This window comes from Bombus huntii, chromosome 14, assembly GCF_024542735.1.
Source record: "Bombus huntii isolate Logan2020A chromosome 14, iyBomHunt1.1, whole genome shotgun sequence".
Taxonomy (NCBI): domain Eukaryota; kingdom Metazoa; phylum Arthropoda; class Insecta; order Hymenoptera; family Apidae; genus Bombus; species Bombus huntii.
The window spans coordinates 6,455,253-6,474,721 of NC_066251.1; the positions used below are offsets into that span (position 1 = coordinate 6,455,253).

At 32.5% G+C, this 19,469-nt stretch overlaps 5 protein-coding genes across 60 annotated transcripts in view; 3 read left to right on the forward strand and 2 right to left on the reverse strand.

The window, feature by feature from the left end:
• The first annotated feature begins 32 nt into the window (after positions 1-32).
• LOC126873010 (piwi-like protein Siwi) lies at positions 33-7,777 on the forward strand. Of its 4 annotated transcripts, none has more exons than XM_050633384.1 (9): positions 33-274; positions 3,837-3,891; positions 4,082-4,204; positions 4,279-4,487; positions 4,582-4,764; positions 4,861-5,031; positions 5,120-5,399; positions 5,476-5,831; positions 5,910-7,777. In XM_050633384.1, exons 1-9 carry the CDS (start codon positions 173-175, stop codon positions 6,963-6,965), a joined length of 2,535 nt encoding a protein of 844 aa, XP_050489341.1. In that variant the 5' UTR covers positions 33-172; the 3' UTR covers positions 6,966-7,777. The 4 variants fall into 4 exon arrangements, with proteins under 4 accessions (XP_050489341.1, XP_050489344.1, XP_050489343.1 ...); XM_050633387.1 differs by lacking the exon at positions 33-274 and adding an exon at positions 598-839; XM_050633386.1 differs by lacking the exon at positions 33-274 and adding an exon at positions 2,391-2,531.
• LOC126873032 (uncharacterized) lies at positions 1,592-2,525 on the reverse strand. 50 transcript variants are annotated; one of them, XM_050633482.1, is made up of 6 exons: positions 2,314-2,380; positions 2,140-2,277; positions 2,080-2,109; positions 1,978-2,019; positions 1,912-1,941; positions 1,592-1,881 (listed from the first exon to the last, which is right to left on the reverse strand). In XM_050633482.1, exons 1-6 carry the CDS (start codon positions 2,365-2,367, stop codon positions 1,726-1,728), a joined length of 450 nt encoding a protein of 149 aa, XP_050489439.1. In that variant the 5' UTR covers positions 2,368-2,380; the 3' UTR covers positions 1,592-1,725. The 50 variants fall into 50 exon arrangements, with proteins under 50 accessions (XP_050489439.1, XP_050489443.1, XP_050489428.1 ...); XM_050633486.1 differs by lacking the exon at positions 2,080-2,109; XM_050633471.1 differs by having other exon boundaries at positions 1,592-1,941.
• Positions 7,778-8,038: 261 nt separating the features above from the next.
• On the forward strand, positions 8,039-9,650 carry LOC126873025 (coiled-coil domain-containing protein 130 homolog). Its single transcript, XM_050633424.1, has 5 exons — positions 8,039-8,201; positions 8,291-8,606; positions 8,694-8,954; positions 9,044-9,176; positions 9,263-9,650. Exons 2-5 carry the CDS (start codon positions 8,295-8,297, stop codon positions 9,499-9,501), a joined length of 945 nt encoding a protein of 314 aa, XP_050489381.1. The 5' UTR covers positions 8,039-8,201; positions 8,291-8,294; the 3' UTR covers positions 9,502-9,650.
• Positions 9,632-10,497, reverse strand: LOC126873041 (ragulator complex protein LAMTOR4 homolog). 3 transcript variants are annotated; one of them, XM_050633501.1, is made up of 3 exons: positions 10,420-10,497; positions 10,079-10,158; positions 9,632-9,985 (listed from the first exon to the last, which is right to left on the reverse strand). In XM_050633501.1, exons 2-3 carry the CDS (start codon positions 10,148-10,150, stop codon positions 9,746-9,748), a joined length of 312 nt encoding a protein of 103 aa, XP_050489458.1. In that variant the 5' UTR covers positions 10,151-10,158; positions 10,420-10,497; the 3' UTR covers positions 9,632-9,745. The 3 variants fall into 3 exon arrangements, with proteins under 3 accessions (XP_050489458.1, XP_050489459.1, XP_050489457.1); XM_050633502.1 differs by having other exon boundaries at positions 10,250-10,464; XM_050633500.1 differs by having other exon boundaries at positions 10,079-10,464.
• Positions 10,498-12,267: 1,770 nt separating this feature from the next.
• LOC126873345 (zinc finger protein 423 homolog) overlaps positions 12,268-19,469 on the forward strand; it is a 136,238-nt gene continuing 129,036 nt past the window's right edge. The window contains exon 1 of one of the 2 annotated variants that reach the window (XM_050634103.1): positions 12,268-12,847. In XM_050634103.1, coding sequence (XP_050490060.1) covers positions 12,808-12,847 — 40 coding nt within the window. In that variant the 5' untranslated portion in view covers positions 12,268-12,807. The remainder of the gene's footprint in view (positions 12,848-19,469) is intronic. The other variant, XM_050634104.1, reaches the window with a different exon arrangement.

Below are 19,469 nucleotides of genomic sequence, written 5' to 3' on the forward strand. Positions count from 1 at the left end.
TAACCACCGTCTTTAAATTTCTATAGCATTCAATTCTTATAGTAATGTAGAAAAATAAGAGAATATCCAAAAAATGTTTTACTTGTTACAGTACTGTACAGATTTAGGATTTCAATTTTTGTCTTAGCACGCATGCGTTATTTACAATTTGGTTTCGTTAGGTCAAGTTCGTATGTTTTGTGTTTTCCAACATCGAGTCTGCAGTTTTCGATTTAATTGCGTGTTAATTAAATTATCCGGTAGCCGATTTTTTTTTCTAAATTCGTCGTATACCGTAAGATATTTTTTTATAATTAATTCAACACTTTACTAATATTTTTTGCTGAAATTACCGACTTCCTAAACGTTAGTTTATAAAAACTTAATAGTTGCAATACCGACGTTATGCAAACATTTTCAACTTTCTGAATACAATTTAGCGTGTTTATTTAAATAAATTTAGAGAAATCATATGACAAATATATTTTACAAGATTACAATTATACGATCATAATTATTATGATATTTAGTTACAAGATTTAATTAGTAGATTTAATTACAAGATTCAGTTAGTAGATTTAATTACAAGATTCAGTTAGTAGATTTAATTACAAGGTTTATATATTGATTTATATATTGATACAATATTAAAATTAGACAATTTCTCATTAGTTCGTTTAATTGTTTATTGCCAATTTGCTATCATTTTATAATTGCAATGTATCATTTGTTTTGAATTAGAAGGTATTTTTTATGTATAAATTTACGCGATCACGTTGCCGCCAATATGGCGATGTTGCTTTGTTGCGGCTTTTGTTTGTAACATTTTTTACTTATCTTTATTGCAAAATACTATATGTGTACGTAAATTCGATATTGATTATATTCTGTGAAATTGATATATCGCTCCTTTTTTTATTATTATCTTGGTCAAGTATCAGAAGTTTTGGTTTCGGTTCTTATTTAACCTTGAAGTACTATCGGCTGTATAAACTTAAACATGTATATTTGAATTATTTTTCTAAGTTCGTGTTTTGAACTTTTGGGACGACAATATCGTTTTCATAAATTAGAAATGAAACATGTATTCAGAGAAAAGTTGTAGGTTTTTAATAAAAATATTTGTCTCTTATTAATATTAATAATTGAAAAATTAATTTGCTTTTATTTATATTGCATATGTGATATATGTAAAATAAGCGTCTTTTTTATTCATCACAGCATTAATAAAAGATAGACTTTTTTATTACAATGATACAGACTTATTCTTTTTTTTCTAAATAAATTTCTATTTTCTTGTTATAAAGGAGAAAATTAAAAAAAATGTTTAAAGGTTAAATTCAATCATGGGTGATAAGGGTGATAAGGGTGATAAGGGCGATAAGGGCGATAAGGGCGATAAGGGCGATAAGGGCGATAAGGGTGATGTACAAGAAACAGATCAAGATGAAGGAAGCAAAGATGTTGAAACATTTGTGCCGGAATATAAATTATTTCCAACTGAGGAATGTCCATTTGCAGCTCATGTAGTACTAAACATACCACTCCCAGAACCCCCCAAACCCCCCCAACCCGTATATTATATTAAATCTACGTCTGACAAACCAGCCGATGTTGATATTCGAACTCTATCTCCTCTGAAAATGTACTTTGATGAAGATCCCAACTATAGACCTCCATGTAGTTCTCGACCTGAATCTGAATATGAATTTGAGTTACGACATGGATCTCCTGATAGGGATGAGTCTATGAAATCCACTGAGCCAGGACCTGAATCTCAACCTCAATCTCAACATCAACCTCAACATCCATATCCACCTCAATATCTATCTCAATATCCATCTCCATATCAACCTCAACATCCATATCCACCTCAAAAACAACCTCAACATCCATATCCACCTCAACAACAACCTCAACATCCATATTCACCTCAACAACAATCTCAACATCCATATCCACCTCAACATCAACGTCAACGTCAACATCCATATTCACCTCAACAACAACCTCAACATCCATATCCACCTCAACAACAACCTCAACATCCATATCCACCTCAAAAACAACCTCAACATCCATATTCACCTCAAAAACAACCTCAACATCCATATTCACCTCAACAACAACCTCAACATCCATATCCACCTCAAAAACAACCTCAACATCCATATCCACCTCAAAAACAACCTCAACATCCATATCCACCTCAAAAACAACCTCAACATCCATATCCACCTCAACAACAACCTCAACATCCATATCCACCTCAAAAACAACCTCAACATCCATATCCACCTCAACATCAACGTCAACATCAACATCCATATCCACCTCAACAACAACCTCAACATCTATATCCACCTCAACAACAACCTCAACATCCATATTCACCTCAACATCAACCTAAACCTTCATATCCACCTTCATATCCACCTGCATCTCCAAGTAATGTTCAGCCTGGTACGTCCTCTAATCCTCCGGAGTACATTAGGCTTCCACCAGGGCCACCTATGGAAAGAACAGATTCAGTACCACAAGATCCATCAGTGGTAATTTATGAAATATGAGACTATAAATTTGTTAATCTCAGCATGCTGGGTAAGAGATTACCCATTGTTCCCCTATGCTTTTGGCACATGTTTCATGTCATCCTACTTTGTTTTTGGTAGAAATTACATATTTTTGAAATATTTATAAAATTTTTTGATACTCTCTACCTTGATGTGAATTAGTTTTGGGTATGGAATTAACTACATTACTTGTTTATGTCGAGATATGTTTATATAATTCACATATTAAATTTTAAATGTAAGGAGATAAGACAGGAACTCAACCTTACAATTAGTTTTTAGTTCCTTGAGAACATATACTTCAATAAATGATATAGTTTCTTTCTTGGTTTCCACAACAACTTTTTATGAAGAAATATTAATTTTTGTGAGTTATTTCTAAGTAGTAAGTATTGTTGATTGGGCATTTATATAATCCATAACAATACCGTTTTCTAGTTCCCCTACTTTACTGATCTTTAAAATCAAGTCAAGCGTACGTGTTGAAAGAAAGATGATGCTAATACTTTTAAAGAAAATTCTCAGTGACTTTTAGAATTGTTATTAGACTCAAGATGCTATCCTATAAACAAGAGACAAAGATGCTTCAAGAAGTGTTGATGGTACATGGGGAAGATTCACTCCCATACATATATCTAATGTGAACAGAAAAGCAGTCTTTGTGATTACAAAATAATTACTATTATATTTTCTAAATGTATTGTATTATTTTTATTAGTATATGTTATTGGTGTATATAATATTAGTATATATAGCATATAGTAAGTATAGTAAATTAAGGAGAAACTCACTTCCATTAGAAATGGTTACGATATTCACATTCAGCATGTCAAAACGAGTAGAATGACGTATAATATGTGCAGTAAAGTTCAATTGCATGCTGAAAGTGATATATTCTTAATTTATAATTTGTTTCTCAAGAACTTTTAAAAAATATGTGCATTTTTAAAGAATATATATAGGAAGTATGTGTATATACTGTATACATGTAGTACATGTATACTTCTTAAAAGTACATACAAATGAAATTTGAATTTCATTCGTTTTTTGTGTAGAGCAAGATTTATCCAAAGATAAAAGGTATAGAGAAGATTAGTAGTGTGTATTATTGTTTAGTAAACGTTTTTTGTCATGATGCTATTTTTATATTGCATTCTTTTTTAGACAAATTATCCCAACAATATGACATTTGTTGTATTTTTTGTGTCTCATTTTATTTTTACATTATAGTAAAGATCTAAACTGTTATTTTGTTATCAAAGATATGTTTTTATCTTATTTTAGGGTATTCCAGAAAGGCCCGAAAAGTTTCAAGAATATTCTCCTGCAAAAATGGAAGGTGCAATTAATAAATTTTCCATGCTGTTTATACATTACTTTCAAATATATTAGAGACGGTTTGAAATGTTTACAACCAGAGGTGCATTATCAGACTGCAAATTTTTCAAACCGTCTTTGTATTATTTGATAGTACAGAAAAATATATAGAAAATTTTTTTTTATGAATTTACATACATGATATATTATAGCACCTCCAGGCACTAGTGGAGAAGGTACAGGAGGAAGTCAATTAGGAAGAGGAGCTACGCGAGGCAGACGTGTATTAACCTCAGAATTAGTCACAAGACCAGAACATTTAGTTAGCAAAAAGGGTTAATACATTTAGTACTTTCATATTTATGTGAAAAACATAAAATACATATTATATAAGCATTACAATTTTCAGGCATATCTGGAACTGAAATACTGATGCAGACGAATTATTTTAAGTTGGTGACAACAACTGATTGGGATTTATACCAATACAAAGTTGAATTTTTTCCAAACGATGAACGAACTGCTATCCGTAAAGGATTGGTCAAATCTCATAAGGATACCTTAGGACCATATGTTTTCGATGGAAATCTTCTATATAGCATTAAACGTATAGAACAAGTAAGATATTTTTCAGTGAATTAAATTATACGTTGTATGCTACATCTTTGCTGAGATATGAACAAATGTGTATAACATAAATTTAATTCTAAAGCTGGAGATTTGGTCTAAGCGAATATCGGATGGAGCCGATATTAAAATTGTTTTGCGCTATGTTGGAGATATGCAGAAGGGCGACTACGGTTATCTTCAATTCTTTAATATAATCATGCGAAGATGCCTAGAACTATTGAAACTCCAGATTGTGGGGCGCGATTACTACGACGCAAATGACAAAGTAAGTAAAGAAATAATTGTTATAATTATTTGATATTTATATTACATATTTATATTATTACCCACGAATTGTTTAACACAATTATAATTCAAATAGATAGACGTACAGGGTCAAAGAATGGAACTTTGGCCCGGCTATCTTACGTCTATAAGACAACACGAAAACGATATTCTTATGTGTGCTGAGATTACACATAAAGTTATGCGTCAACAAACTGTACTAGATATATTAAATGACTGTTTCCGTAAAAACAATGATAATTATAAGGTAAGGATATTGATTACTAATATATCCTTAATTTAATTATATATTTTTGTTTTATTATATATTTATATCAAACGGTTCATATCTTTAGAAAGAATTTGAAAGCCTAGTTCTTGGTTTAGTCGTACTTACTGATTACAATAACCACACATATCGTATATCGGATATAGATTATAAGGTAGGTCCTGATTCAACATTTCTGCTGAAAAATGGTGATCCGATAACGTATAGAGATTATTACAAAAGTAAATATCGAATTACGATTCGTGAAAAGCGTCAACCACTGCTTGTAACAAGAGCAAGACCAAGAGATCGTCGCTCTGGCAAATGTGAACTAATATATCTTGTTCCGGAATTATGCCGTGCAACAGGTGTTTTTTCCACTTCATTCTGTATTTGTATAATTCATTTTATGTTTTTATCTTACGATAAGTCATTTCTATGCAGGTTTAACCGATAAGATGAGAGAAAATTTCGGTTTAATGCGTTCATTGGCAGATTTTACACGCGTAAGTCCAAATGCACGTATGACCAAATTAATGGAATTCAATAAGAGACTCCTCTCGGAACCGGCAATCAAAACCGAGCTAGATCAATGGAATTTGAAACTTTCTAACCGGTTGCTTGATATACCGGCGCGTGTTTTGGATGCAGAATTAATTTATCTAGGTAATAATTGCTCAGTTACAGCGGGCAAAGGAGGAGATTGGACAAGACAATTACATAGACAATCGTTATTCAATCCAAAGAAATTAAGACTTTGGGCGGTTATCTACGCGCATAAAATAAAGGACGACGTTCAAGTAAGATATCAAAATTTTCTAGAATTATACTTCTTCGTCGCTATTAATTCGTTGCCACAATGTATTTTTATTTTACAGAATTTTGTTCATTTGATTAAAACTGCTGCTTCGGGAATGGGTTCCAGTATAAGTCAACCAAAGTATTACGAAATAACTGATGAACGCTCTAGTGCTTACCCCGACTTTTTGGAAAATATTCTGGGCAGAGTTAAACCAGAGTTAGTCCTCTGTGTTGTACCGAATAATAGAAGCGACCGCTATAGCGCTATTAAGAAAAAGTGTATTGTAGATCGACATACTCCCTCGCAAGTATTCCTTGAAAAGAATCTTACAAACAAGAATGTAAGAACAATAGCTACGAAAGTAGCTATTCAAATGAATTGCAAATTGGGTGGTTCTCCTTGGTCTATTGAGCTGCCAGATATCGATTTGATGGTGGTCGGTTTTGACGTGTGTCACGATACTAGTAACAAAACTCGTGATTATGGTGCGATGGTGGCTTCGTTAGATAAAGGTTTGACACGGTATTATAGCGTGACAAGTGCTCATAATGTAGGCCAAGAACTTTCAAATAAGTTCGCGACAAATCTCGATAGCGCATTGAAGGCTTATAGAAGAACGAATTGTAAATTCCCATCGTTTATTGTGTTTTATCGTGATGGCGTTGGCGAGGGCCAAGTGCCGTACGTAATGGGTCATGAAATAGCACAAATACGAGACAAATTAAAAGCTATACACGCTGAATCGGGTCTATCCGTGAAATTTGCCTTCCTGATAGTGACGAAACGAATTAATACTCGAATCTTTAACGAGAAGAAAAATCCACCCCCGGGTACAGTCATTGATGATGTTGTAACTAATCCGTTAAGATATGACTTTTTCATTGTATCTCAAAACGTGCGACAAGGTACGGTGACACCGTGTGCATATCATGTGGTTGCAGACACCACAGGTTGGTTGCCTGATCAAATGCAAAGATTGACATATAAGTTATGTCATATGTATTATAATTGGTCTGGTACCGTAAGGGTACCTGCACCTTGTCAATATGCTCACAAACTTGCCTTCTTGGTGGCTCAGTTCTTACGTCAGGATCCTAGTCATCACATGGAAGAAATATTGTACTATTTGTAAATTTTTACCAGTATACAGTATTATACCATTCTCTTAATGTACAAACTAAGATACATGAATTACACTATAAGACTTATCGTATACGTAAAGTAACAGTAGAATTATGTTTTTAAACTTTCCTATTGTGACAGATTAGTTATTATTTGGTTTTTCGAACGTATCTGAAGGTCCTCAAATGATAATAGTTTATGAAACATTAATATAATATTGTTAAATAATATTTTATCATTATTGCTTATTAAATCTAATTAGTATTAGGTTCACATTGATTTGATTATGAAATGAAAAGATCTGAGAACCTGTTTTGTGTTATATTACGCAGGACACTGAAACATAAAATACAAAAAATAATTACGTTTATAATTTTATTTACTTACGTTGCTTAGGTTATGTTTTAAATCTACAGATACAAATAAAAGTTAAATTAGGAATAAAATAACATTGCATATTTCATACATCATCTATGATTAAGATTTGTTAAGAAGTTATATTTTTTTTTTATATAAATGGAATTATATATTTTTTAAGGATGTATTATCATTTGTCATATAATGTCATATAAGTATTATAATAGTCTTCATGGTATAATTACGTGTCCACGAATTGTATGAGTGAGTAGAAGTTTGAGATAGAATAAGGTCTGTTTCAGTCAGAGCTTTGAACTATATTTTTGTCTTGATTCAGTGTAATTAAGAAAACTTATAATACCAATTAACACGGTGCTTTGTATTGTGAAGGCTACAATATACATAATGGTATTATGTAAAGCTATTTTTATACAAAAAATAAAGAAGTTGCATTTTCTGTTTCTACATTAATTCTGTTACTATTGCAGTAGTGTTCTTATATCTGATCATTTCTTGAAAAAAGTATTTTTATAGAAAATTTTTAGCATCTTTTCTATTTTACAGATATGTAATATGTTTAGTTTCTTCAAATTTCGCGGTGACCAATTAATAATAAAATAGAATTTCGATTAGTTAGCATGGCGGTACTGCGATACGAAAATATCACTGTAAAAGTAACTAGACTAGAATGTGTCTAAATGTGTTATTAAGTTGCCTAACCTGTTTTATCGTAAATTGTTCTCAGGTTCACTGTAACGTAAGAGGTACTGTGAGGTACTTTTATGTCAGAGTTTTTCTTCAGGCAAAAGTGTTATATAAATAAACAAAAGTTATATAAATAATTCGTTTTATTTTTGTCCTGAAAACACATTAGAAATCAAGATATTCGGTAATACTGTCATTTTAAATATAATGTAAAAATAACACCTCAAAATACTTTGTAAAATAGTACATTTAATATAAGTTTTTATTCTGTAGAACAATGGGAGAACGTAAGGGAACAAATTTATACTATCCACCTGATTACGATCCCCGTGTTGGTGGTCTTAACAAATTTCTTGGTACTCATGCACTACGTGAAAGAGCACGTAAATTACACATGGGCATTCTTATTGTCAGATTTGAAATGCCATATAATATATGGTGTGATGGTTGTGGCAATCATGTAGGAATGGGTGTTCGTTACAATGCAGAGAAAAAAAAAATTGGAATGTATTACAGTACACCATTGTATCAATTTCGCATGAAATGTCATCTCTGTGACAATCATTTTGAAATAAAGACTGATCCAGCAGTGAGTATCATCGTCTTTGTGTCATCTTTGCTAGATTGTTTATCACATTTGGTTACTTGGATTTAAAAAAAATATCTTTTTGCACAGAATTTAGATTATGTAATTGTGAGTGGTGCAAAACGCCAAGAAAATCGCTGGGATCCTAAAGAAAATGAACAGGTGGTACCAGAAACAAAAGAAGTATCTTGCAGACTATATGATGATGCTATGTACAAGTTGGAACATGGTATAGAAGATAAGAAAATAGCAAAATCAAAAGATTCTTCCTTGGAAAATGCAATAGCATTAAATAATGCTACATGGAAGGATGATTACTCTTCAAATTGTGCATTACGCTCCGCATTTAGAGTATGTTTATGTATATAATTATTTATATAGCCAGTTTTATATTATAAATATTTTGAGAATTGGTTGCTGATAAGTATTTTATATTGTAGACACGAAAAAACGAGTTACAGAAGAAACAAAGTTTGGATCAAGTGTTGCTTAAAAAAAGTGGATTGAATATTGACTTAGTTAATGAACACGAAGATGATATAAGGTTAGCCAAATTACTGATGCATAAAAGAGGTAATGATTTAGAGTATATATAAAAAATATGTTTTTGTAGCATGTTTTTGTAACATAGTATTTAGTATTTGTTTTCTTTGTTTCAGATACAAAAAAGAATGGGCACAACCCCTTGAAACGATTGATTACTATTGTAAGGTCTAGAGATAAACTAAAACATTCGTCACATTCTGTATTAAGCAATAACACTAAAAATCAAACAGATCAAACACATAAACTTCCTAAGCTTACTCAACAAGAACCTTCGAGTTCGAAAACAACTACTAATACGTTAAGTATATCGTTAGTCACTTATGATAGTTCTGATACAGATAATGATTCATAACACAGATATTTGTAATAAAAATACGTATATATGTAACAAATATAATTTATAATGTTATTTAGTATATACAATATTTATAGTATTTATAAAAATATTTATAAAAATGGAATAAAAATGAGACATTAACAAGTAACACAAAGACAAATTTATTATCATCATATTTTTATTAACATTAGTAATATTGAAAAAATTTGCATATTCCGGTTTCATTCGTTTTATTTTTGCATGAATGGATGACATTCATTTATACATCAATAAGAGGTTGTTCTACAGCTGCAGTTGTTGAGGATGTCAATTTTTTTTTCACTACATGGATCTTTTTGTTTGAGAGACAAATAATATAACAATGATCTGGATATGTTATTGATATTTTATCAAAAGTCTCGTTATTAGGAAATGCTTTGGGATCAATTTTATTGGTTAGCGTGATTAATCCTATGACAATGTTTGCAAATCTCTCATCATTTTCCAATTCACCTCCAGACTAAAATAAAGTATACAATGTTCAGATTTTATAGATAATTAATTGACAATTGTGTAGCAATTTCTATATAATCAATGAGCAAGAGAATATTACCGTTAATACAGCTCCATCCTCTGTCAAAATTAGATGCCCAATTTGATCTGGTATACGTTCCAGTGAAAGCATATTTTTTCCTGAATTCAAATATTAACTTAATCTTTAATATTAAATTTACAGATGGAACTGTTTTATTCGTTCTTTTTCTATAAACATTCAATTTCTAACCTATTTATATTATTATGTCTTAACGGTCTCAAAGTATTAACTGTACCATGAAATCATTTATATTTAACAAGTTACCAAAAAAAAAAAAAACAAAAAATGAAATATATCGATCAAAATTTGTAGGCAATTTTACAAAACTATGAAGTCAATGAGCTGTCAAAGATATCAACCTGTGTATTTTTTATTTGCTATATCTCTGCTGATTCTTCTCTGTCGGTAATGCAGAATTTCTTCCGTTCAACACAATTTCAACATGTTGGAAAATAAATTAAGATAAATATATATATTATCTGGAAAACTTCAACAAACAAATTGGAAACAAAAAAAAAGAAAAAAAAATAGAAGAACATCTCAGATAGCTACATCTTAATGTATTTCTTCAATTTTTCGAAATTGCATAGGTATAAAGCAATTGTAGCATGACACAAATATTGAGCATTTTATAATATTTTTTCCATACTATTTCGGTTTATTATCAAATCTGTTCCATAAAATTTCTTTACATTTACACAGTATTGCTTTGTTAATTTTCTGAAAGTACTAAGTGTGTTATGCGTATGTATGTATTAGTTTCATTTTGTTTATACTGCATTATAATATTTGACTATTTTTATGTTGTTAATTTCCTAGAAGTGTGATACTTCTAAAAATTCACTTATCTATAATTTAATTAATTCGAAACAGGAGTTATTTATTAGGATGGGTACGTTATAAATATATTATTTAATAAGAACAATGTTATAATTCAAAATAGGGGCCTAACTATTTTTCTAATATAGTAAATGTAATATTTTACTAGAGAACCATTTAAATCTAAAGACTATTAACTATAAAAGAAACACAATACTTTCATAGTTAAATAGTTGAATAATTAATAATTTTCCATTTCTAAAAAATTTACTTCTACTAACCTATATTTTACCAATTGGTTAGAAAGTACGAAAATGTGTAATATGCGTTATAGATAATATTGAAAAGAATAGTTGAAATTCAATTTCATTAAAGAATCTCTATTTCTACATTTATATTTTTACATAAAAAATCACGATCTGCTCATATAGTTTCACGATTACGATTTTTACGATATTATTATTATTTTTATTAATGTATTTTATAACAAACGTGCATACAGTCAAAGACAAAAGTATTTGTACAGTTTGAATGTAGAATTAAAAAATATATATTCTATCCCATTAAATATATTTGAATACGTATCTCTTTATTATATTTAAGTACTTATAGTAACAAATGTACACAGGAAAATGTTAATTAAATTATTCGATTATTGAAACGAAAGTATTTGTACAGTACTTATACTTACAAAAGCTTATGAGCTTTTTGATAAATAATTGCCTGCGATCTATTGGGCATGGATAATACTAGATTTTTAGCGAATTCCGCGCTTCTATATCATGCAAGCCTTTAAGATTGATATTACACATATATGTGTAATAGTATCTACGAATTAACTTTTGTTTATATCCATTTACTATTGCAAGTGTTAATGTACAATACATAATTACACATATCTAAATATATTTAATAATGTAGAAAATATTCCTCTTTTTACTTTTATATTCCAGTTGTACGAATACTTTTGTTTTTCATTGTATGTAATTTTCTAACATACAGTCGTGGACGAAAATAAGTGGACAGGTAGTGGATGTAGATATCAATGATGTTTAATCGAACCACTCCTAGTGTTATGTACTTCTATTTTAATTGTTATATCCTAATAGCATACAGATTACTTATCAAATAATTTAAATTAATATTTACATTTTTATACGAACAAGCTATACTTAATAAAATTTCGTTGATATCTATAGCATATAGCATATTTCAGAGCGTTAAACAACGGCGAATATGGCTGTGAAAGTGATGAACGCGTTAATAATATCGCGTTGTGTTTTCTATATAAATTTATTTCAGCTGCATTAAAGGTAGAATTGCGCAGGCCACTATCAGTAAGATACAGTGCGCATGTGCAGTGAGGATCTCAGTGGTTCTCTGCACCAGCGACTTTGCGGTATCAAGTACAGTGTCATTCGTTGCGCGTCTTCCGAGCGCGTTTGTTCTGTGTTTGTGTTGTGTTCCGTTGAAATCTTCCTTAATACCATCACGCGAGGCCACGTGGTTTCCGGTACTCGAATTCTTCCAAAAAATAATCAGATATCCTCAGTGATAAATCATTCTAACTTATTATTTCGTGTCCCTTATGGAAGATATAGGAAATTATCGTAAATAAATTGGTTGATCATTTGTTTGACTCGATCTTCTTTTGATTCTCGAAGATGTTACTATCCGTCGCCATGGTTACTGTGCGCGGGTAATCGTTCATTCGAATTCACGCGAGATTGTCGTTCGTTATTCGAAATTGTCGTTCGTATCACGGTTTCTGTCTACGATCACGGATTCAAATAAAACTGTCAACGACTGGACATAGTGTGGCTGATTTGGGTTAGGTTTGTGCACGGATGGATCGAGTTCTGAGAAGTGTTCCGAAATGTGACTGAATCGTTACTACTGATCTGCTAGTCGAGAGGTGTCACGCTGCTATGTCCAGGAGGAAGCAGGCAAAGCCTCGATCTCTAAAACGTGAGTGCCTTACTTTCATATGTAATTACTAGATTGATTTTTATGGACTTTTATATTATTATATACACAAAATGGAAAGATGCGGAATGTAAGTAGAATTACTAAATATCACCTACTAAATATCATAATAAATACTCTGAATATTTGATATATGTGTTTTTCCATATTATATGTATTATGTGCATCTTTGCACTTTTAAATTTCCTATAAATACATAGAAATTCGCAGTCTTATAATTACATAGTTTATTGACTTTTCTCAATTTTGGTTATTTGACTCAGTCATGTGTCTAATAGCTTCATTTTATCACTGAAAAGAGAAATCACTTGATGGATCTCAAGCTAACATACTTTTTATTATTTTATTAAGAAAGCGCCAAATTAAAAAATGTTTCTTTCGCAATAATAAATAGGAATATAATATTCTTTTATTTTAATTCAGTTGACGTTAGGAAATTTATCAGTAAATTAGGTTAGGGTTAGCTTTCGATAAATTTACCTAACCACGTTTGAATAAACGAAAGTACTACCATTGTTTAAATAATTATTTGTCGTCCCTGAAAGTACCTAAAACTTAACCTAACCATCTTCATAAACTTCGAACATCAAGTGTATTAAATTAGAAAGACGTTCAATTTAACGAGTTTTTCTTGTTTCGTAAAAAAGGGGGAACAAATATTAAATATTGGGATGAGTCATTAAATCATATAATTATTTTATCATCTTTTCCGTTCTTGTTACTTATCAGATACATATATAGGAATTTCATGAGTCAGCTTTTGGAAACTTCGCGTTAAATATAACGTGTAAGCATTGAAACGACACGACTCGTCCCGAGGATGTTTCTTTTTCTTTTTTTCTTCTCTTTTGCTTTCGGCAATGTTTACGAATCCGTGGCATACTATTGCGACACGTGATTGCTCCAAGTGTTTATCGAGGCCTTGAGCTTACATGGATAACAAAAAATTGGAAAATCGTGCAGAGGAGCGGTTTTCTCGGGAAAATATTGCTTTTCGTATGAAAGCGTGCGTGCTAATCGTTGGAATGAATTATGGAGGGAAATTTGACTCGAGGTCGTAAGTGCTAATGTAGGAGATCTGAAATTGAATATGGAATTCGAGGCCTGAAATTTGTAATTAGAATTTGAAGAATCGATACGAGAAGAATATAGTTTCAGTTGTCAATAATCTGAGTGAATTAAGAGAAATGAAATCAAAATTAGACGAAATTAAATCATTTCTTAAAACATACTACGAATTCATAGTACTATTCGTAATAGAAGTTTTTTTTATTTTTGATTACGGAACCTATACCTTTCTTTCTCTTCCATTAAATATAGTTTAAATATTCGAACCGCTTCCTTATTACTGCAAATTGTAATTTTTATATTGCTCAGAATTTTTTAACTGGAAACTATGGTTATAGATTAATTGCATCAGTTTAAGTCTTAGATTTATATCAAATTACGCAAGTGTACGAGATTTGGAACTGAATATAGATCTGAGTTCGAAGTTGAATTTAAAAGTTCTATAAGTACAACTTTCTATATTTCTGATTTCGTTTTGCAGGTAGTCTGATTCTTTTGAGTATCCTACGTAAACAAGCATCAGGGCACAACGTTAAAAATATTTTAGCAGAGTTCATTCGAAGAGTATATTCGAATTTTTATAATATAAGAATATGGGAGACGTATCTAGGAATATCTAGGATTCCAAGAAGATATACAGATGTGCAAGAAATTATATAGTGATCGTAAATCAAGCTAGGAAATTTTATAAGAATTCTAAATTAAAAAATATATAATCAATTTGGAAAGAAAGTAATAGATACGCATCGTCGGTCCATATCTACTCTACCATACTAATGAGGACAAAATAAGATAATCAGGTTATCTCCGCTTCATTCTATATACCTATAACAACGTTATAACTTCATCCATAACACCTGTTCTTCGCAATGTTCGTTCACCATACCACAAGTCCCGCTGCATCAGAGGCCACTGCATTGGAAGAAGGAAAACCTTTGAACCCACAAAAGGAACGAAGAAAATCCATAAACCTAGAAAAGGAAGAACGAAGACTGATAAGCGTTTACAAGTAAAACAGAAGAGTCACACTGAAAAATTCCCAAAAGTCTCCGACACCCGTTATCCCCTCCGGAACCTCTATCGTCAATTCCCTTAAATTTAAACTGCACTCGGCGAGCGATCAGCCGAGCGCACAGGTGTTCGTCCGTAAGCAGAACCATAAGACAAGAAAGAGGAGAAGACGAAAAAGACAGAAGGATCTGCCTGTTGGATGAATGAAGGAGAAGGTGGCAAGGTTTTCTTCCGAATGGAGGAAGATCGTACGAACAGCTTGCTCTCACCCAGAATGATCAGGGCGTATGTGTTCCCGGGTAATCGGGATAACGACAGGAACAGAGTGACCGGTCAGCCGTTTCGACTGACAGAGAGGCAACTATGGATAACAGGCTAAGAGAGAGAGAAAACCAAGGGAAAACGAACGTAACAGGATGGAATGGAGAGGGGTTGGATATGGCGAATGATGAAAGGAGAGGTTTGGAACGTTGTCAGTGAGGGAAATAGCGATGGAGACACGCGAAGTGAGCTATCTAGAGTAGAGAAAGAGAGATAGAAGAGGAGAAAGGGAGATGGGAGAGGGAGACAGAGTCAGTAGTCAGCCAGGATGGAATTAGGTGGAAACCCGCGGGACTGCTGCCTCTCCCTGCGGAATTCCCGGCCTCTGTAATCACCAGTTCTCCTATCCTATCCAATTCTGGTCGCACTGCTTCCACCCTCTCTCTCGGCCTCCCTATTTCCTCCATATTTCTATCTCAGTTACTCCCTTTGGCGCATCGTCCTTTCCACATTTTATTTTCCTCGTCTTTCTATCTCCGTCTGGCTCTCGTTTTATCTGTTTCACTCTATTTCTGGGCTTTACTCATGCTCGTTTTCCTTGCCCTCTACGTGGGTTGATTTTCTTTGAACGAGTTAGCCTGGTGTGTAGAAAGTTTCCAAGGTGTTCGGTTTCTTCGATGTCGTGGCATTTCTAGAGCATGGCTAGGTGATATCGCGCGGTACTGTTCGGTGATTAGCGCTGAGAGACGTAGGATTTTGGAGATGCAGTTCATTTCCATGCGAAGGTTCCGTATTCAGTGGGTTTAGGTTTGTTTTCTAGATTCGCGAAAAAGTGGAATATGTAATGAATTCGTTGTAGATTGTTCTTCAGTTAGCGGAACGATTGAAATCTTTCTTTGTGTGCTATAATGTAATCGAAAGGATCGGAAATAGTATAATTTTGCCTTAATGCTATAACCTTTGTTCTTTTGTGAAATATTGTTATATTCGGTTCTCTGTAATTCAAGCACGATTGCAAAACAATTATTTCTGATGTTATTTGTCTGGAATAGTATTTTGGAATATATCGTGAATATATGTAGTTGAAAATTCTGAAACGATTGTGTTTGGTGCAGCTTATGATAATTAATTAAGCCACGATCGCAGGCAAAGTAGTTTATCGTAGTCTGTTTTCACTTTCTCGTGCTTGTAAGTAGAAACAGGCGGACCGAGACAGCCACTTGGAGAACAGTACCGCTATTCAAAGTCGTCTTGTACATTTAAATATCATTAACTGAAGTTTGTAAGTTACAAGTTGTCAATTTTCTAACAAATGCACACAGATCTCGCACAGATGCATCTTTACGAGTAAATTTTGCAAATTTCACAAATTTCATAATTTGTCCGATTATTTTGTTTAACGATAGCTTTTTGAATAAATGCGAGGAAGTAAAGGAATAAGGAGAAGGCTTTAGAATAATACGAGTGTATTGTATAAATTTCAGATGAATTTTAGATAAACTGAAACATCGATTCGGAGTAAAAATACCATTCAGTAGTATAGGTCAAGGTACAGCTGAAATAAGTAGTGCAAGCCAACGGTATAGTCTCGTGGTACTTATAATTTCTTTATAATCATACTAGTCGAATTTTCTACACTCTTTTACACTTTCTTACACCGTATCTCTGCGGTACAAACACACGCATTACCATCGTTTTTCTTTCAAGTATTCTTGTATTATACGCGTCTCGTATTCCCTCAACTACTTTTCCAACTTGTTCAACTTTCCACGCGAAACACTCTCGTGAAACTTTGTTCAGCATCAGTGATACGGCGAAATTATCAAGAGTCATTAGCCTTAAAATTAACTGGCAATGTATAGCAGGAATGTCGACGATAGGTTTGAAATGTATTCCACATATCTCTATCTCAAATATACGAGAAATGAAAATTTTCGATGGCGCGAAATTTATTCTCAAATCTCTATACTAACAAGATATCGAAAAAAATTTCCCTATCAAATAAAACCTCTGTTGCAGAAATCCCTATCTCAAATATACCGAAAATAAAAATTTTCCCCTGAACATGAAACCTATCCGAAAAATCTCTATCTCAAAAATATGTCAGATACAAAAATTTCCCTATCGAACATAAAACCTGTCCAAAAAATCTGAATCTCAGGAATATCTATTTCAAAAATCTCAATCCCAAAAATCTATCAAATACAAATATTTCCTTATCGAATGAAACCTTCGTTTCACAAATATCTGACTCAAATATATCGAAAATAAAAATTTCCTCGTTGAGCATAAAATCATCAATAAAACATATAAAAATTTCCTTATCGAATGAAAGCTCTATTTCAAAAATCTCGATTTCGAATAGACAGACGATAAACATTTCCCTATCCAATGCAACGCTCATCCCGACCATCTCAGTCTCAAAAGATGTATCGAAGATAAAAATTTCCTTATCGAATAAGATCTACGTAAAAATCCCTATACAAAAAAAGTCTCTATGTAAGAAGTCTCTATTTAACCTAGCTACATATACATATCTTAATCTATATTCCTAAAACTGGTAAAAATTCGAAATGTTTGATTAAGTAATATCTAGAAGAGCTGAGAGCATGGAAGGGGAGGGAGGGGAAGGGAGAGCGGGGAGGGGGGGGCGGATAGAAATCGCCGGTTTCCGGCAAAAGCAATTCGATGTCGTCCTATCGGATTAGCCAGGGGTACCACCACCACTGCGATCGTGGTGGAACATTACGAACACGCGGTTAGCCACGAAATAGCAAGCCTGGCCGATAGCATTGCGAGCATCGGTGATATAGGGTGTTGCTAATTAATGCACGATAATGAACCTGGGCGCAACCGAAGCTGTATTAATGGATTCCAATGCCCATCATAACATGGGCGATCCGTAGGTGCATTGGAACCATATGTAATTGCGTTAATGGAGGCCCATCTGTTTACGCTGTCGGCTTTTGGGCTACTTATGCTCGTCACTTGTCCAGCAAATAATCATCTAACGATGAATAGTTGACCCATCTGTGCTTGTCGTCCCTTCGAAATTCACGAAATTTCGTACGATTTAATCAACAGTTGATTTTATCAACTGTTTCGTGAAAGTTTTCAATCGTATCTTGGCTGTAACCGAGTTGTCGACGATCCTTGAATCGTCGATTATCTTGATGTTAAAGTCATCATAGTTAACCGAACGTCTCATTCATTTGTAATTTCTCCTTGGTCGATCTAGATCATCAAATTTTATTGAATTCACATTGAGGTTAAGAAAACGTACTTTAGCAATTTGCTCAATATTTTTTTTTTTTTTCGTTGCTATTCTTCTTTTCTACGTAAATTCTATAAGTTCGTGAGATGCAAAGAAATCGAGCAGTCATTACGATAAAGTATTACGATTTAGGAAACTCGAACTACCATGAGAAAATATTCTAACCGTTTCTCAACTGTGCTTCAAAATTTTATTCATTAATTTATTGTTATCATCTGTATTGTTTGTTTATTTTCAGTCAGACTGCTCCTTATCGTAGTAAATTATATCGTCGCTTATAAAAATGTAAGAAACGATGTATTTTAATAATTTACGAAAAAATTTCTGTTATACAATTCAAGAAACATTCTACGACAGGGTTAATTGTTGCGATATTATATTTTTGTTCCGGGAATTTTGCGAAAATTTGAGCTACGAGAAATAGAATTCAAACAATATAATTAAAAGTCTTTGGAATAAAAGTTATTCGAGAAAATTTGTTGATGCAGAAAAAGGATAAGAAATATGAGATTTATCGAGTATAATTAAATTTTTTAATTACAGTTTTTCAGCCAGAGCAAAGGGAATTGTTAATTTAACTTCGTTAAACGACAAGCATCGAAAGAAATATTTAATACGAATTTCATGTAATTTGATACATCGAATGGCCGCAATTGATTATCGCGCGTATTAACGTTGAGTAGAAATTCTTCACGATGCAACCATCGTGAAATTTACAATCACGATTCTCCATTAATATTCGCCATTACATAGGAATATTCGCGAGCCTGTGATCGTATAATCGTAAACATTATGATCGGGAATCAGAACGCAACGACCCGAATCACAGCGCATTATGCTTCAGGGTCGTGATTGTAATTTGCGTCTCGCGTCTAAATGCGTAATAATAATCTCTTAATTAACGCACGCGATATTACAATTATTAACGCGTTTCACTTTGGTTTCGTCAATCTTTCGAATTTTCATGAAACATATTCGAAAACGTATCTT

Coding starts and splice junctions, on each gene's coding strand:
- LOC126873032 (XM_050633436.1), bottom strand. CDS start 2,367: ATGGATGTTGAGGTTGTTGTTGAGGTGGATATAGATGTTGAGGTTGTT. Junction 2,278..2,313: donor ATGTTGAGGTTGTTGTTGAG/GTGGATATGGAT, acceptor GTTGATGTTGAG/GTGGATATGGATGTTGAGGT. Junction 1,942..1,977: donor ATGTTGAGGTTGTTGTTGAG/GTGAATATGGAT, acceptor GTTGATGTTGAG/GTGGATATGGATGTTGAGAT.
- LOC126873041 (XM_050633501.1), bottom strand. CDS start 10,150: ATGCTTTCACTGGAACGTATACCAGATCAAATTGGGCATCTAATTTTG. Junction 9,986..10,078: donor AGGATGGAGCTGTATTAACG/GTAATATTCTCT, acceptor ACTTTATTTTAG/TCTGGAGGTGAATTGGAAAA.
- LOC126873010 (XM_050633384.1), top strand. CDS start 173: ATGTTTTGTGTTTTCCAACATCGAGTCTGCAGTTTTCGATTTAATTGC. Junction 4,488..4,581: donor GCATTAAACGTATAGAACAA/GTAAGATATTTT, acceptor TTAATTCTAAAG/CTGGAGATTTGGTCTAAGCG. Junction 5,032..5,119: donor AAAACAATGATAATTATAAG/GTAAGGATATTG, acceptor TCATATCTTTAG/AAAGAATTTGAAAGCCTAGT.
- LOC126873025 (XM_050633424.1), top strand. CDS start 8,295: ATGGGAGAACGTAAGGGAACAAATTTATACTATCCACCTGATTACGAT. Junction 8,955..9,043: donor CATTACGCTCCGCATTTAGA/GTATGTTTATGT, acceptor TTTATATTGTAG/ACACGAAAAAACGAGTTACA. Junction 9,177..9,262: donor ATTACTGATGCATAAAAGAG/GTAATGATTTAG, acceptor TCTTTGTTTCAG/ATACAAAAAAGAATGGGCAC.